Raw genomic sequence first — 17,876 nt, forward strand, 5'->3', positions numbered from 1 at the left:
GATGCTTATGGCTCCTGTTGAAAACTTATGAAAATCATTACTAAAACTTCATTACTTAATTTTTATTCATTGAATACGTGTACATCTCGGTTTACAAATAAGGATTATCATATTTTGACACCGATCCACAATATGCTTATACAAATAAAATATGCATGCTATTTCTTGTCTTAATATCTAGTACTGCTTTAGGAAAAAGTCAATAACTTTGATGAACAGAAATTTATTTTCTGAATATTGTGGAGCCTAAAAATCCAAATAAATATCTCAGACATACCAGTTCTGTTAGTGACATACTTGCCTAATTTCTGGTTTCTGAAAAGAATCTTCGGCATCGCTGCCTTGGCTGTCAGTTATCTTTTTCAATAATTCAGAAGTGGTTCACCCTACGCTTATATGACCACACTAATGTAACAAAAGAAAACCCCCTTTCTAAACAGGATTACATCTGTAGACACTAAAACCTGCACCACACTCCATGCTATGAAGTCAATTGTGACGAAGGCAACTCGAGGTGATAAAATGTAGCACTGAACTTCACAGGGTTTTAATGTCTGTAATCTTTAGGGAAGCAGGTACGTGGGACTTTCTTCCCAAGTATGAGTGGGCAGATCCAGACCTCTAAGATGCTGGTTAGTCTTGAACAGTGGGTAACTTTTGCCTCCAAGGAGATTTCCATAGGGTCAGGAATTTGAAACAGATATTGAGAGGGAAAAATTCAGTTCATAACACAGGTATTTCCATGATCTATTGTATTTTATACCTCCAGGAAAATTTTACAGAATAAATCACATGTTTATCACATTATTGTTACACATCTTCTGATTCTATTATATTTTTAAAGGAAATTTATAATTTTTCTCTCCAATATTTTGTGGCACCCAAAGACAATGCTCATGCAAAATTACTTCACTTTTTAAAGCTTTAAACAAAGCTACCAAAAAATGTAAAAGCAAAACAAGGAAAACTATTACATGATTTGAATTCCTAGTAATTAAACTAATAAAATGAACCTAACTATATTTTCTTTTTTTTAACCACTTATAAAAGATAGTTCATTTTTTAATTTCGATGGTTATGTAGTTCCTTTGGACACTGTTAAATATAGTTTAGTCATTATTTGTTATAAGAGGACTCCTAATTGCATTATTTTTTATATACTCTTAATTATTTTTATTTTATAGCTGTGCAGTGTGGTAATCCAGGAACTACTGCCAATGGGAAAGTCTTTCGAATTGATGGCACAACCTTTTCCAGTTCAGTCATTTATTCCTGCATGGATGGCTATATCCTTTCTGGGCCTTCAGTTAGGCAGTGCACAGCCAATGGAACATGGTCTGGAAGTCTACCTAACTGCACCAGTAAGTTTCTTCTAAGTCGTCTAAGCACGTCTAAGTGTTAGTACTTAGTTGAACATATTTATGAGTTTAAAAAGATGTGCATATGTTTGGAAATTAATGAAAATATGCAAGTGTGTTGATACCTGTATTGTGTTTCAGATTCGTAGAGTTGTGGTAAGAATATATATCATTCATTTGCAACCCAGCCAGTTCTAACTCCCAGCTACCTTATATAAGATGGCCGAACTGTCCATAAGTTTCCAAGTTTATCAAAGGAGACCATCCTCACTTTCTTCTAGGGAGTGGCCATCTGCGAGGGTTTGGGTTTGCAGCAGTGTTTAATGAACCATTACACCATTGGAGAATTTAGCGTTTTCCCTAGTGAAACATGAAAGAATTGACTTGTGATTACTAGGGGAAGGCAGGACAGAAGGGAAGGCTTCTAGGAAACAATGTTTATATGATTTTGAGCTTCTATTAAGGGGGATGGATAATTTCAGGAATGGTGATGGTTGGCAAACTTGAAGAACGTCCTCAATGTCCCTAAATGGTCCATGAAAAGACTGTGGAATAATTTCATTATTTGAGGAGGTCCTCAGAGCTGATCCGCCCTCTTGAGAGGTTAAAAAGTATGACACGCTCAAGATTGGGCATTATAATGAAATTACTCATTTCAAAGATTAAAACAAAATTTCCAAAGTATTTTTGTTTTATTTTATCGAGCCAGGTCCCTGGTGGTGGAGTGGTTATGTGCCGGGCTGCCACTCATGGTCAACAGTGGGAAACCAGGAGCGGTGCCATGAGAGAAAGACTGGCCTTTCTTCTCCTGTAACCGGTTACCTCTGGGGCCTCCACCGGGGGTCACTATGAGTCAGCACTGACTCAATGGCTGTGAAATTGGAGTTACTGGACTATAATTAACATCATAACATCACATCCTATCAAGAAAGCTTTTGCAATAATCAATCATTGCTGCAATCAACATTGGAACTTTTTCTTTCTTCTCCTACCCATGGATGTTGACTCCTCATTTCCCCCACTTTTCTCCGGTGTCCCCAGGGCACCATTAATCCACTGCTGTCTTCATCATTCCACCCATCTTGGTCTTCTGTGCAGATAGACGTCCTCCACAAAGGCAAACAACAAATAAGGATAGAGAAAGACTTTGGTCTTAGAGAAAACAGAGAATATGAAACTTTTAGAATAAATTCACATTGGGTCTTCAGGAACTCAATTGACAAGGTGTGACATACGGCAGCTGAAATTCACTGTCTGGGGCTCTTTGTCTGGTATTGAGGCTCATCACCTTCCTAGTGTATGGACATTAATGGGTCACTTGAGATTCAGTCCATACTGGGATGGTGCAAATAGATTTTGGGATACCACTGCCATCCGTTACTTTCCAAAAATTGTGTGCTTAGACTTTAGCCACTGGTGCCTTTCCATTCTCCGGGTTTGGATCCTATTATTTACAGACTTTGGTTCACACAGCGAGTAGTATTCTTCAGGGCTGGCTCACCTGACTCCTCCTTTGAATGGCTGCTTGTTTTGAAAAAGGCTTTTAAGACCTTAGGCCCTGTTTTTCATGCTACACAGAAATTACCATGTGATCTCTTCACACACTTTTCTGTGGCTCCCATGTCTTCAGGGACCTCTTTAGGAGGGTGAATACCAAGAAGGGCCCAGTAATAAGACCTACGTATTTGTTCTTATATTATGGCTGCAATTGAGTGAGAGCTCAGAATCCATTCATATAATGAATGTTTCTCTAAGTCCCGGGTTCGCTTTTAGAGAGATTGTTGTCATTTTATTGTAGTGCATTATAAATCATCCCCATGGTGCTTAACGTAATTGTATTGATAGTAACATTATTTTGGACCATAATAAAGCGCTGGTGAGCAAAGATTTTTATACACATGTAGGACTTCTAATTAGACCCCAATACATAAATTGTTAACTTGCAGATCTTCAAAACCTAGGTGACTAGACAGTAGTTATCCATCCCGCGAGGGCGGGAGATACGGCAGTACTTTCAGTAACATTCATTTACGAAGACGGCGACATGCCTGGCAGACTAGTACTGTCATAGAAAGGCAGAGAGAGCATGAAAACAGCAAATATGTCTTGATTTGGGGTCCCTATTCATTGGGTACCTTCAGAGAAATAGATCCGAATCTACCCAAAATCCAATGACCACCAAGTCCCTAACAGTCTTCTGCTTCTTCTCCCATGATGGCGTTTCAGCTTAATGTTCAAGGGAATACTTTTGTTCCTTGGTTCTGCTAGAATTAAATTTAAAGTAGAGTCTAGCTCACTTAATGAGGTTTCCAATTATGGCCTTTCTGGTATGGTCTGTGTAGGGTGTTGTGTTTATCAGGACAGGCCAATGTCAGGGTTTACTATGGTACATTGCCTGGGTCACCAGGGATTAGTTAGGGACTATTTCAAAAGTGCCCAATTAGAAGCACAATGCAGAGCCCATTACCCCCTCCCCTGGGGTTTCCACAAGCACTGTTAAGCATTTTTCTCAATGGCAGGGAGATTCCTTTTCTGCTTTGGGGATTACTGTTTCTTTCATGGTCTCTAGTCAGAGAAATTGTCTTTGAGTTTACAGATTCTAATTTTCTTTTCTTCCATTGTAATTCTCAGGTCGCTTACTGTGTTACAGATCTCTGTTATCTCATTATTTATTCTCTGGTGTTCCTTTGGATGTGAAGTTTTTAGTTTCTCAAATTAGTCTTTTTTTTGTCATATTATTCCCCATATCTTTGGAAGGGCCCTGAATATAATTCTTTTAAATTCTATTTCTGGTAGTTCCAGAAAATCTTTTTCGGAGTTTCCTATTAGTCTTCGGTGATCTTCAGTTGTTTGATAGTTTTTCTTGATTCTTTTAGGGTGCATGGCAGTTGACTGCTGTTTCCAAGGCACATGGATGGATTTGTTAGTGGTGTGTGGGATATGGGGTGTGTATGGGTAATTGATTTTTGGATTTAATGGGAATTAAATATCATATGGAGATGAAGAAAAATTAGAGAGCTGGAATCTGTGGCGGGGGGATCAAGTGATAGAATAGGATATATACATAATAGTAATAATGAGTGGGCCTGTGGATGTTGGGGGGGTTGTTTAAGAGATCTAGTAAGACTTAGCAGTTAGTGTGGAAGTGTATTCGGGAGAAGGAAGACAAAAGTGGAAGGAGATGGTAGGTGGGGCAGAAGATTATAAACAAATAATCAGCCCAGGAAAAAGGATTCTGTGTAAATTGATTTAAAAGCTCTATAATGGAAGCAGGGGGCAGAAAGGAAAGAGAGGAGAAAAGGAAAGAACAAGAAGGCGAGGGAAAACAGAATGAAAGAAGTTGTGAAAGTGATTTTAAAAATAGAAGCTTGGATTGGGGTTGCTAAATCATTTTCTTGCTATGGTCCTATGCACATGTGTGAATCCGTGCTCTTAAGGTCATGAGTTCACGTATGTCTGTCTGGGAAGCTTTTTTGCCCATAGGTGGATGGACAGGACCACTGGAAAAGGGTGAGAAGGTTATTTAAATGGAGGAAGAGGTAGAGGAAGGCCAGAAAAAGTTGACTTCATGGCAAAAGACTTCTTGGTTATGGGGGACTCTGTGTCTGGCCTCCCAAGTAGTCCACCATGCACATCCCACTCCCAGAAGGCAGCATGTGGTAGGGGCTTGGTTGTGTGGGTTTGGATAGGGTTTGGGAGATACTGTTCTTGCTGGGGGAAAAATACATGGTCTGAAGCAGCTAGAGTTTCTGATCAGTGGTAAGAGCAGAGGCTGGTGAACACCTTGAAAGAGAGGAATCTGGTGTGTGGGGGAGTGTTTGCCTGTGTCTGCTTGGGAGGTACTCACAGTCTCCAGGGTGCGTAAGACCCCATGAAAAGAGGCCATGGCAAAAAAAAAAAATTGTATTTGTTTTCAATAAAATAGAAGTACAATGGAAAAGCCTAGAAGCAAAGACTAGACCTGGGAATTGTGTGAGGACTGCCGCAGACACAGCGGGTGTGCTTGAGTATGTGTGTTGCTATGGAGCATCGGTGGGTCTTTCTGTGCTGGCTTCCTCAACAGTGCCGTAGCCACACAGGCCCCCAGGAGCTGCCCAGGGGCGGGGCTTGACTGTGTGGCTTGGATGGCCCTGCTCTTGCCAGGGGCTGGGTGGTGGTGGTGCTCTGGATAAAGCAGAACTGTGAGTCAGTTCTGAGAGAAAGGAATCTAGCTTGCGTGAGTTGGTCTGCCTGGGAGGCGTAGGCCTTCTCAGGGGTGTGGGGCCAAGGGAAGAGGGGGCTAAGGGAAGAGAAAATGTGGGAGCCCAAAAGGGATATGAATCAATCAATAAATGTAGAATGCAAATAATTGAGGGTAAGAAATATGCCTGGGTTTGGGTGGGGATTACCATCACAAGTCAGACAGTACAGGGTGTGGTGGGGAGACAGGCACAAAGGAAGAAGGGCCCTGGACAAAGAGGTGAAGGGAAACTTGGATGCAGCTAAGTGAGTCACATTGTCCCAGCAGTGCATCCTCCACATGGTGTTGTCAGGGGACAGCAGGGTGAGGGCTTGGCTAGGCTGGCTGGCAAGCGGGTGGTGATGGCCTAACTCCCCCCAATGGACAGGGCAGGTTGGAGTGGCCCAACCTTCTGCCAGTGGTGGTGGGGAGTGCAGGTTGGTGGTTAGAAAAGCTCAGTCTGTGTTAGTGAATTCTGACTTTCTCAAGAAAGAAAACCAAAAGAGACGAAAAAAAACCAAAAACAAGCAAACAAAAGATGGGAACTGAGATTTCAAGTCCAGCCCCCGGGTTAAAGAAGCAAGGAGCCTTCCTTCCTGGGTTCCCTCTGGAATTCGGAATTCGGGGGAGCTCCTCCCAAAGTGGCTACCTGGCAGCCATTACCTGCAATTCTGAAAATGATGCAACGTGAGTCCCACATATTAAATACAAACAAAGAACAACAAAAACGAATTGGTTAGTCTGAAGTGGCCACTGAGGTATTGTGACCCTACAAACACAGTAGAAGGTGCTTCCAGGACTGCACGACCTCATGGAAGAAACAGACACCATCTCCTTCTCGTGGAAAAGCAGACATTGATCTCTTAGCTAACAGCTAAGGGCTTATGCACATCACTACGAGGGCCTCATATTTATAGATGAGAAACATAAGCCTCGCCAACAATAATACCCCAACCAGCGCACTGACGAGGGGCCATTTTTTTCATAGTGACCCTGCATGATAGCCTGAGTCTGTGAATCTTTATGGAAGCAAACACTATATCTTTCTAATAGTAACACAGCCAATGAAAAATTATACTTACGCATATACTTATTGAGCAGAATTGTAGGGCACCTGTAGATTATGAACTACTTTAAGAGTTGTTAGGAATCTCAGATGACACAAAAAAGGAAATGTGTTTTCCTATATTTGCCTGCTTCCAGAAGCATCTTTACAATAAAAATATGCTTTGCTTTCAATTTATTTTTTTGGGAAATATATATATATATAATATCTTGAAATGAGGTAAATGTATTTCTAAATATATTCATCTGAATTACCACTATACAAAAAGTAGTCCGAGGACCTAGACTGGTCTGTAAATTGTTGACTATTTGTGCCATTAAGAAAAGACACTTGTCGTGAATAAAATAACCACATCATGACACTGGTTGGCTTAGTGTCCCTTCCTTTTTTTTTGGGGGGGGGGGGAGTGGGGGGGTTAGCAAGAGCTTTTTTTAATTAAGAAAGAGGACTTTGATTTCTATTTTGATCTTGGGGATCAATAACAAACAATTCTCACATTGGCTGCATTGATCACCCTGGTTTATGATTATTTTTCTAAGTGCATTGTGGAGAGAAAAACAATAATAAATGATTGCTACTTTTTGAAACCCCCAACATTATATTTCATTTAAGCAACTTGATTAGTTTATTTCATGCAATATTTAGAGTATTTTAATTTACTGTGTTGGATTAAAAAATACCTGGCTATATTTTTAAAGCATAAATTAAGAGACATTTTAGAAAATTAACAAAGCCTTGTGGATATGTTGAAGAAATTGCCCACTTAACAATGGTGTGGTGAGAGTAAATATGCAGAAAAGAAATTTATTTGAATTGTCCCATTTAAAAAAATTATTTCCTGAAGGTCTTTTGTTGTTATTGCTGCTGTTGTTGTTGTTTGGTTGTTAGGTTGGATTTTTTTATTCTCCTAGAGTATCCTGTATAGCACAAATAAAAATAGTGATCCAATTCTCAGCATAAAGTTTGTTGTTTAAACTTTTTTAAATTATAGAAATATCATTTTATTAAAGAAAACGTCTAATATTAAGTAGGTAGAGATAACTCTGGGTACATCATGTAATTGAACTTCTTATGGAGTCAACTAATTAGAAAATCATTTACACAAAGCTAAGTATCATTAGTATTTTGTCAGACACAGGGATTAAATGTTTAATAACACTGAACATTATAACATTCTGATATAATCTCATAGGTCAGTGAGGAAATTTCAGCATTCTGCCATTTTTGCCTTTGGAGAAAATCTTAACAGATTGATTTGCAATATGCTTTTTCATTTTGTCCGTTTCTCAGTAGCAGCACAAACACACACATACTGTTCTTTAATAACCTTACCACAACATATCTATCTATCTTCTACAATTTGTCTTATCCATTTTAACAATTTTAGGTCATAGCTCTCTAGCACCTCTATAGCAAACATCCTTAAAGTAGGTGGCTTTATCAAACAGAAATTTATTTTCTCACAGTTAGGAGGCTAGAAGTTTTAATTCAGTGACCCAGCTATAGGGGAAGGTTTGTTCCCTCCTAGTCACCTTTCAAAACCTATGTGTCATGGCATTGATCTTGTCTTCCAGTAAAGGAGGTTTGTAGTTCAAGAACCTTGGAACAAAGAATGTACACCCAACTTTTCTTTCTCTATGCTTAAATTTGAATAGTTGTATTGCCTGAGTTTTCTTTTATGTTATCTGATACGGTCTTATCACAGACAGCATTGTGCTTTAAGAGAGATCTTGAAAGGTCCTTTGTGATCCCATTCCTCTTGACTCTGCCCTTTTCAGAATCGTCAACTATATGACCGATGCAAAATGGTCAATCCCAGTCCATTTCAGCTCTCTAGTTCCTAGGATGGTGATCTTTATGCATTCCATTTCTTTTTTGACAGCTTCCCATTTTCCTAAATTCATACTCCATACAAATTCATACTCCATAAATTCCAATTTTTTCTTACTAATAGATGTTGAGAGCCATATGTTCTCCTTCTGAGTCATGCCCCATTCGCACACACACAAAAAAAGGTCCAGAGTCCTTTATTGCATTGTTAATTCTACTTTGAGAAGGTAGCTCTCCCCCTGACGTGTTTTGAATGCCTTATTTGCTGAGGGGGTTCATTCTGCCATACTCTCTGACAATGATTCACGGCTATTCAGAAGATATCCTGTGGCTCATCCCTCAGAAGAGGATGGCCTCTTCCTTCTTTGTAGCCCTTCCGCAGATGGAAAGCTCTGGTGCAACCGTTCACTTTGGGTGATCCTTTTGGTATCTGGAATACTGATACCCTAGCACCCAGAATCTCGCTTCACATATGTCACCACACTGGGATATACTGCCCAGCATATGGTGGGTTTTTTCATAAAGATGAGGCTTTAGGTCACATAATATAATTACATCATACCATGAGATGGAAGATAATTATTCAATATTGAGAATCATGGCTGAACAACAATAACATATATTTCCGGGCACACAATTTAATCTATTACCTGGGCAATTTAGTAATAATGGTATTTTTGTAATCATTTTAAACCCTGTCGGTCCCTATACCTGGCCATAATAGAGCTATTGTTAATAGAGTAGAAACTTTTCTCACAGAGCTCCTACCTGCTTTCATTGCACTAAATTCAGTTTATCAATGAGTTTGAGAATGATTCATTTAATTACTCTGTCTGTAAAGGGATTTCCCAAATAAAGGACTCTTCCCTCTTTACAAGGGTCTCATCCTTCTGCAAATCCACGCGTGCCCCTATCTGACAATACAAATGCAGGAGTGTTAAGCTTCCCCAAACTGACTCATTTTTTGGTGGGTGTGAAAACAATACAACTTGAAAAGAAGGAAATGTGTCCAAATTCTGGACACTTTGGCATGGCTATCATGTGTATTTAGAAACATGCATACAAACCAAGCTGGGAGAAGAAAAGTTTTTGACATAATATCACGTAGCTCAGAGCACTACTCTGATTTTTTTAATTGGTAATGTTCTTTTTTGCAGCGTTCAACCTGAGTTAGAAAAGTTCTAAAGACTAAGCACATCCATCAAAATGCAACATTGTTGTCAGCACTAAAATATTTCTGGATATACATTATATTGAAATGTTTACCTTTCCATTTCTACTAGGCAGCACCAACTCCAGGACTTAACGCACATCATGCTTCCCTCTACAAAAAGACACAATCTGAGGCTGGTCGGGCTTTGTGAAGTGGAGGAAGGCTTGCCTTTCGGCCAGTCCAGGAAACACGTCCATTCGTTTTCCTGAGTTACTTTGCCCTCCTATACCCACGGATAGTTCTGCTTCCACAATTCTGAACTTGGTGCCTGGCAGTTCTTATTCACAGGGGTCAGGGCCCCAGATTCAAATGAATTCTGTTCATGAGTAACTAAGGGTGATTTTGTAACAAATAACTAGCACAGAAATGGCCCTACCGGGACTTTTGTAGCAAGTCCGAAAATTCTTCAAAGCTTTTTTTGTTTAACTCTAGAGCAATAAACCAAGGAGATGAGGCTTTAGTTGAGCACAGCATTAAATTGGGTAATGTCAAGATATAAAGATAAGAAACCTTTAAATCTCATTAAGGAGTGAAAGCTATCCCAGAGTTCAGTGGTTCTAAACTGAGTGTGAATTTACGCCCCACGGGACATTTGATAATGTCTGGAGATGTGTGTGTGCAGTGATGTCATTGACAGACGCAGGCCAGCAATACTGCTCCGTGTGTCTCATAGTGCCTGTGGCAGGCTTCCAAAGCTAACACTTATCCAGCCTCAAATGTCAGGCATGTCATAGTTAAGGATGATATAAAACATGCAAGCTGCCTTCGGCATCGGAACGTTATGTAAAGTCAGGAGCAATAATGGCAAGATGTGTTGGCGGCCTTTCGGAAGCTTCCTTCTGCTACCACACCATAACTCTGATCTGGACTTGAGGGCAGACGCCTGACAACACGTGTGCATTGAGGCCTGGGCCCGGGTGTTCAATGCGGCATTGCCTGGAATAGGAAAACACTGTGCATTCGAAAACAGCACTCAAGAGGGGGCTGGTTAAACCAGCCACGTTTCATGTATATCTATGTAAAGGAATATGAGTTTACTAAAGTAAACGACTTTAATCTATATGTATTAATATTCAACATGTCAATTAAATGTACAAAGAATAAGTAGTTTTGAAGTGGCCTAGACTGACTGCACTTACCACGATTATCTTCTTTTTTCACTTTTATGGTGGAGATTACACCCTTAGATTTATCATACGTGATGCTAAGTGTGCATCACACAAAAGAAACTTCCCACAAAGACAAATTTGAGAGTTTGAACTACTAAGTAGTCGATACTCAATTATTCTTTAAACAAGGACATGTATAACCTCAATGGGGAGTCATATACTAGACGAGGCTCTCAGAGAATACAACAGGGAAAAGTAAATAAAATGTCTGTCTTCTAAATTAATGGGCTTTATTTTGCGTGTATATATTGTGTGGGTGCTGAGGGATTTTGGTAACCTGAGAAAAGATTTTTTTTGTACAATACAATACAATACAATACCATTTCCATCTATTGGGATCTCTGGGTTTCAAGGTGAAGCCTTAACAAGCCACGGTTCTTAAGCTTTCGTTTAAGAAACTAAACGCGCTTTTTGTGGTTGAAAACAAGCTGGTGGTGAATGGATCACCTGGTAGGGCAGGCGCTGTTTACAAAGACGGTTGCTATTGGAAACTGCCTCTTGGATGGGCCTTTGCTTCCTTCGGAAGCTTTTACTGTCAGAAGTTTCATTCATGAGATTGCTACTATATGCGAACTCCTTCCCTGTGTATCTGTAAAATCACCCTCAGTCTTCTTGTGGTAGCTCCATCGCAGTTCATATGCTTTTCAGCAGAGTTAGCTGCTCCTTCAGCCAAAATGTTAAATAGCTCGATAGCACATTAGAAATAGCAAATTGTAGCTATCTTCTCTCTAATGTTTTTATTCTAAATTAGGAATCCAGGTTAAAATCTCTAAATGACAGAAAATGAAATAAGTCAAAGCCCTACTCTTATTTTCATATGGCCATAAAGTTTTAAACTGCAAAAATAAATGAGCTAGCTCTGAAAAGTAAGCATTTATTTGATTTTCAGAATCAATTCAATTGTGTAATACACATAGACACATATTCCTCATCAATAATCACAGGAAGAGAAATGATCCTGTATACAAACTTCTAAGAACAAGTCAGGTACTGCACTCAGGGAGTGTGATTTCAGCAAACGGCCTCATGGACGCCAAGGTTATCAGGTGCAATGGTCAGAAGATCATTCTTTAATGTTAATCTCAGTATCTATGGTCTTAAAACGTCACGGGCTCCACACAATACAATAAGATGAGACGAATTGACATCATGATTTTAGATAGAAAATCAATTAAGACATGATGTATCTGGAGCACCATTAAAGTTGTCTATGCTTTCATCCCAAACGCACTGCCAACGAGTCGCTGCCTACTCATAGCCACCCTACAAGACGGGGTAGAACTGTCCCTGTGAGTTTCTGAGTCACAGTAAACAGAAGGAAAGCCTGGTGTTTCTCCCGCGGAGCAGCTGGCGGCTTGGAATTGCAGACCTCATAGATCGCAGCTTGTCCCACTACGCGTAAGCTGCTACACTGGTTGAGTAGTAGTAATAAAGCATCACCCCCATGGCAGTGAGTTTTATCCGTAATCCCTTAATCTAATCTTTAACTCTTCCCTTTTAAACCACTGAGAATTCACTTTTTACAATAGAACTATTCAGGTTTACCTGAATGTGCTTACCTATTCTATTAACAGAGAGGACCAAGCTTATCACAAGGCAATTATGCTAAAGGCAGAATGTATACATTTCTGGCCTTCCCATTTCTCATAGCTGCCAGAAATCTTTCAGTCAATTCATTGTCCAAATGAAACAAGCCAGGTGTCGCAACATAGCCAGTAATTTTGGCTTATTTAAAAGGACTTCAGAAATGAATGGAAAAATGTTTGTATATTAATTCTATTTTCCCACAAGTTTTTTAAACCCTTCTGTGTATATGACTTCTATTATATTTTATTCTTACATACCATATTTACTATACTTCTTATTTCTTATGCTATTCAAGGTTTGTTTTTTTTTTTTTTTTTTTTGGGGTAAACTTGACACATCACAATTTAAGACCAATCTATGTGATCAGGGATGGATTTTAAAAAAAAATCATTTTATTAGGGGCTCATACAACTCTTATCACAATCCATACATACATCAATTGTATAAAGCGCATTTGTGCATTCATTGCCCTCATCATTCTCAAAATATTTACTCTCCACCTAAGCCCCTGGCATCAGCTCCTCATTTTTCCACTCCCTCTTCAGACCCCCTCCCTCATGAGCCCTTGATAATTTATAAATGATTATTTTGTCATATCGTCTCCTGTCCAACATCTCCCTTCACCCACTTTTCTGTTGTCCGTCCCCCAGGGAGGAGGTAACATGTAAATCCTTGTAATCGGTTTCCCCTTTCCAACCCACCCTCTCTCTACCCTCCCAGTATCGCCACTCACACCACTAGTCCTGAAGGGATCATCTGACCTGGATTCCCTGTTTCTAGTTCTTATCTGTACCAGTGTACATCCACTGGTCTCGCCAGAGTTTTAAGGTAGAATTGGGATCACGATAGTGGGGGAGTAGGCAGCATTTAAAAACTAGAGGAAAGTTGTATTTTTTATTGTTGCTACATAGTTCCTTGTCTGGCTCGTCTCCTCCCTGAGACAGGGATAGATTTATTAAGAAAAGTCCATAGGACATTATGCTCTAAAGGATGTTAGGCTTGGGGATTAATATTTGATGATCACCATCTTAATTTTGTCTATGAATTTGTCTTCTGTGAGTGAAATTTGATGGGGCAATGGAACATGTATCAAGAGTTGAAGTTGAGCTCATGTGTGGTCCTATTGTCCCTCTTGCTTGGAATGGGTTCCAGGACCCCTGCTCCACATGTCCTGTTGCCTCGAGCCAAGCTGGGCCTGCCTGCCCCACTCCACCCTTGTTGGAGGTACAGATGCTCTCTCCACGACCGGTTTATCATATCCCATCACAGGAGTAAGGCATCATTCCCCCAGTGTCCTGCGCCTCTTGCTCAGACTTTGCACAAGCACGGGGATAGTTTCGCTTGGGTGCATTCACAGGTCTTGTGGCAAAGAAAGGCGATGACTGCCTTTGCTCCAAGATGGTAACGGCATGGTGTCTTTGGCAAGTCGCTTAGCCTGGTTTCTCGCATACCCGAAACTCCTGGAGAAAAAGTTGCTGTCTTTGGCAGGTTGCTTTTCTATGACAGGTTGGCAATGAGCTCACAGAAAGCGGAAATTTGATCCCCCACAGTGGGGGCTCCAGCTTTCATTCTGCACTAGGGTCTACATTTATTTCATTTACTTTGTTTGCACCAAAGTTTATATTGGAGTTCGTTTGCTCTATTATTTACTCAATTAAAAATGCATTGTCTTCAACCTACCAGTGTTTAAATTAAAAACTTATAATAATCAGTTAAGGCAGCGGTTCTCAACTTTTGGGTTGCGACCCCTTGGGGGGTTGAGCAACCCTTTCACAGGGGTCCCCTAAGTAAGACCACCGGAAAACACATATTACCGAGGGTCTTAGGAACTCAGACACCACTCCTCTAACCATCTCCAGGTGGGTCCACACACATGCAGGTATGCCCACATATGAGTACCTGGTATGAAGACTGTTACCCATGCTACACCATGCTTCAAGACAAAATTCCATTTATTTGTCATTAGAAATAAATATTTCACAATATATGATTGCATATTGCTTGTGTGATTAATCACTGTGCTTTAATTATGTTCAATTTGCAACAATAAAAACAAACCCTGCGTATCAGATATTTACATGATGATACATAACAGTAGCAAAATTATAGTTACCAAGTAGCAACAAAAGTAATTTTTGGTTGGGGGTCACCACAACATGAGGAACTGTATTAAAGGGTGGTGGCATTAGGAAGGCTGAGAACTTAGGCATTAGGAAGGGATGATGTAAATCAGACCAATGGGGGATTTCAGTGGCTGCATACAGGAATATGTACTATCCTAAAGGTTAGTGGTTCAAACCACTGTGGGTGAAAGGCCTGGTCAGCTGCCATCTGCTTCCATAAAGCGTAAACCCTATTTGGCAGTTCTCTGTGAAACATGGGATGGCTGTGAGTGTAAGTCAGCCGATGGCAATGTGATTCTATATTTTTGGTTTTTCTAGGAATACAAAGCAAAAACCACACTAATTGCAGTGCGTCGATTCCACCTCACAGTGGCACTGTAGGACCCAGCAGAACTGCAGGGGTTCCTAGGTTTTCAATCTGTGGGGTTTGAAGTTAGTGGTTAAGCACTTAACACACTATGTCACCAGGGTGCCGAAATACAGGAGCGCAGACTTTAAATATTAGCTTAGAAAGCCTACTTGTAGGCTAGGTTACCTGTGCCCATATACTACCTAGTGAAAGATATCAGAGTTCCCTACAACATAAGGATATATGTAACCTAGTTGATTCAGGGTCTAAATGACAGCTTCTGAACTATACATGTAGAATCTGAAGTAAGCAAACGAAGTCTTAATCAGGAATTGCCAATGTGTGCTTTAAATATGCTTATGTTTTATGATTTAAAATGGACATTGTAACTGATTTCTCTGTTTATATATTAAGCATGCCATATGCTTACTACTCTTCTCCATTAAATACATGTCATATTAACCATCTGCTCTTCTGATCCAATACTGATAGTAATCAGTTGTGGAGACCCGGGTATACCAGCCAATGGACTGAGATATGGAGATGATTATGTGGTTGGACAAAATGTTTCTTACATGTGCCAACCAGGCTACACCATGGAACTAAATGGTTCTCAAAGCAGGACTTGTACCACCAATGGAACGTGGAGTGGAGTAATGCCAACTTGTAGAGGTACAATGTGTTCTTAAATATTTACAAGAAACAGCGATTGAATATTTTTTGCTCTTTGTAGTAAAATTTAAGGTAAATTTAAATAGCGTTTTATGCATTTGGTTTAACTTTTTCTTGTACTAAAAATGCCACTGTGACATTTGAATGTCTTAAGCCAAATGTATTAGAAATATGTAAGATTTTAAAATATTTGGATAACACATTGTAGCCTATCACAGTATATCCTATCACACTTAATCACAGTATAGTGCAACAGAAAATAAAATACAGTTTTTTCTGCTATAGGGTACTGTTATTACTTATATTTATTGAAAATTATTTAGGTGGAAATTCTACTTTGGTGGTTTATAAGTTTACTTAGGTTCATATCCTTCAGGTTGTGAAGTGAAAAGTGCTCTATAACTCTCTAAAATTCATGTTGAGTTATAAGATTATTTTTTGCCAATATAGGGAAAGCCATTTTCTAAAAATACTGTTATCTACAATTAAAAAATCATTCCATTTAGTCATAATTCTGCTGCTTGATGCAGTTTTTTCCTTGTTTTTAAATTTATTTTTTGTCAATTTTCATGATTAATTAAATAATGCTTAAGATGCAATGTCAAACCATTTTTAATTCGAGATAATTTTAAGTTGATTAAATTTAAAATGTTATTCAGTCATATTTCTAAATATCTGTAGGTTTATAGTTTTATAGTTCTCCAGCTCATAATTAAAAGATAGAAATAATTATGATTCCAGTTCATTTGTTTCTGTTTTATTGAGCTACATCTATCACATTTGGCTAATAATGGTGATTTTAACAAACTCCAAATAAATGAATCATATATATAATTTGTCATCAAGATACAATCATTCTTTATTTTTAAATTTTAAGTTAGTATCTTTTCTTGCTGCGACGTCATTTAAGTCTTCTTTGCCTGAGGGCAACTAAAACAATTTTTTTAATGTTTAAAAATCTAAATATACATTTGAAGCCCTATTCTAACATATGAACCAAGTGGTGTAAGGGAATTAAGTTGAACATTTTAATGAGATACATGCGCTGTCTTTTAAAAGATATCACAGAACTACTTTCAAATTCCTTGATACCATCTTACTTATACTATAGATAGCCAAACAACTCAGCTCTTCAGACTGTCTAGAGGTCATGGAAACTTATTTTGTGTGCAACCAATAATTTCTCAGTTACAGTATACTGGATAGAAGGTCCCCCTCCATTATCTGTCTCTTGGCTGCCAGGCAGCTTGCTAATTTGTAAGAGAATCTCTGACAACCAGTAGCCATTATGTTGCCAGGAAGTAGCTCCATCCTTAGAGGGATTAATTTCAGAGATGTTTCAGGAAGGCTCCCAGGAGAATAAAACATGTCACACCATATTGTCCTCCGAAAGGTTAAATTAGCACATATGCTTCTTCTAATCATGCGCGCATACACACACACACACACACACACACACACACACACAGTATTTCAGCAGCTGTGTCTAATCACTTTTAATGTAATTGCAGCTGTTACCTGCGCAACTCCTCCCCAGATCTCTAATGGAAGGTTGGAAGGAACAAATTTCGACTGGGGCTTTAGTATTAGCTACATCTGTTCTCCCGGCTACGAACTGTCCTTTCCCGCTGTTCTGACGTGTGTAGGGAGTGGCACCTGGAGTGGGGAAGTGCCACAATGTTTACGTAAGTATCCTTTCTGTACTCACACACAGGCGTTCCCATGTTGCCTCCCTGACTTATTTCCCTAAAATTAAAACTATTACTTCATAGTTTTAAAGTTTGCTAGAATGTGAAATGGGTAAGTTTCCAAAGTCCAATTAAAATTAAAAGAAAAATCATTATTTGCAATTATAATTGATTTTCCCGAAAAAAACTGACACTGAATTTTAGGCTAAACTACTTTGCTTACAGACTTCCTATTTTTTGGAGTTATTCTGCAAAATAAAGACCAACTGGGATAATATTACTGCTGGAAAATTATTTATATGTACGTACTTCCAATTTTTCTCAGCAGAATACTTTGTAATGTACCCTTGACATCTTTCTATAGTAAACTCATGGTGATTTTACATACTCATCAAATCCAGTTCTTATCCTCATGTTTGCTACGATCATTATTAAAATTATTATAAATATAACATTACACATAGAAATGAGTCTTTTAAAAAACAAATTACCGTATACTATTCAATCCTAGCAAATATTACTTATAAGATCAACTTTTACAGAACCATTTTAACATATCAAAATAAAAGTCACTTTTTTGGGGATGACATAAGTCATCAAAC

At 39.1% G+C, this 17,876-nt stretch overlaps 1 protein-coding gene across 3 annotated transcripts in view; it reads left to right on the forward strand.

The window, feature by feature from the left end:
* CSMD3 (CUB and Sushi multiple domains 3) overlaps window positions 1-17,876 on the forward strand; it is a 1,306,760-nt gene that overhangs the window by 1,251,624 nt on the left and 37,260 nt on the right. For all 3 annotated transcript variants that reach the window (XM_075550585.1, XM_075550586.1, XM_075550587.1), the window contains 3 exons: window positions 1,185-1,361; window positions 15,407-15,586; window positions 17,098-17,271. In XM_075550585.1, coding sequence (XP_075406700.1) covers window positions 1,185-1,361; window positions 15,407-15,586; window positions 17,098-17,271 — 531 coding nt within the window. The remainder of the gene's footprint in view (window positions 1-1,184; window positions 1,362-15,406; window positions 15,587-17,097; window positions 17,272-17,876) is intronic.

This window comes from Tenrec ecaudatus, chromosome 5 (assembly GCF_050624435.1).
Source record: "Tenrec ecaudatus isolate mTenEca1 chromosome 5, mTenEca1.hap1, whole genome shotgun sequence".
Classification (NCBI taxonomy): domain Eukaryota; kingdom Metazoa; phylum Chordata; class Mammalia; order Afrosoricida; family Tenrecidae; genus Tenrec; species Tenrec ecaudatus.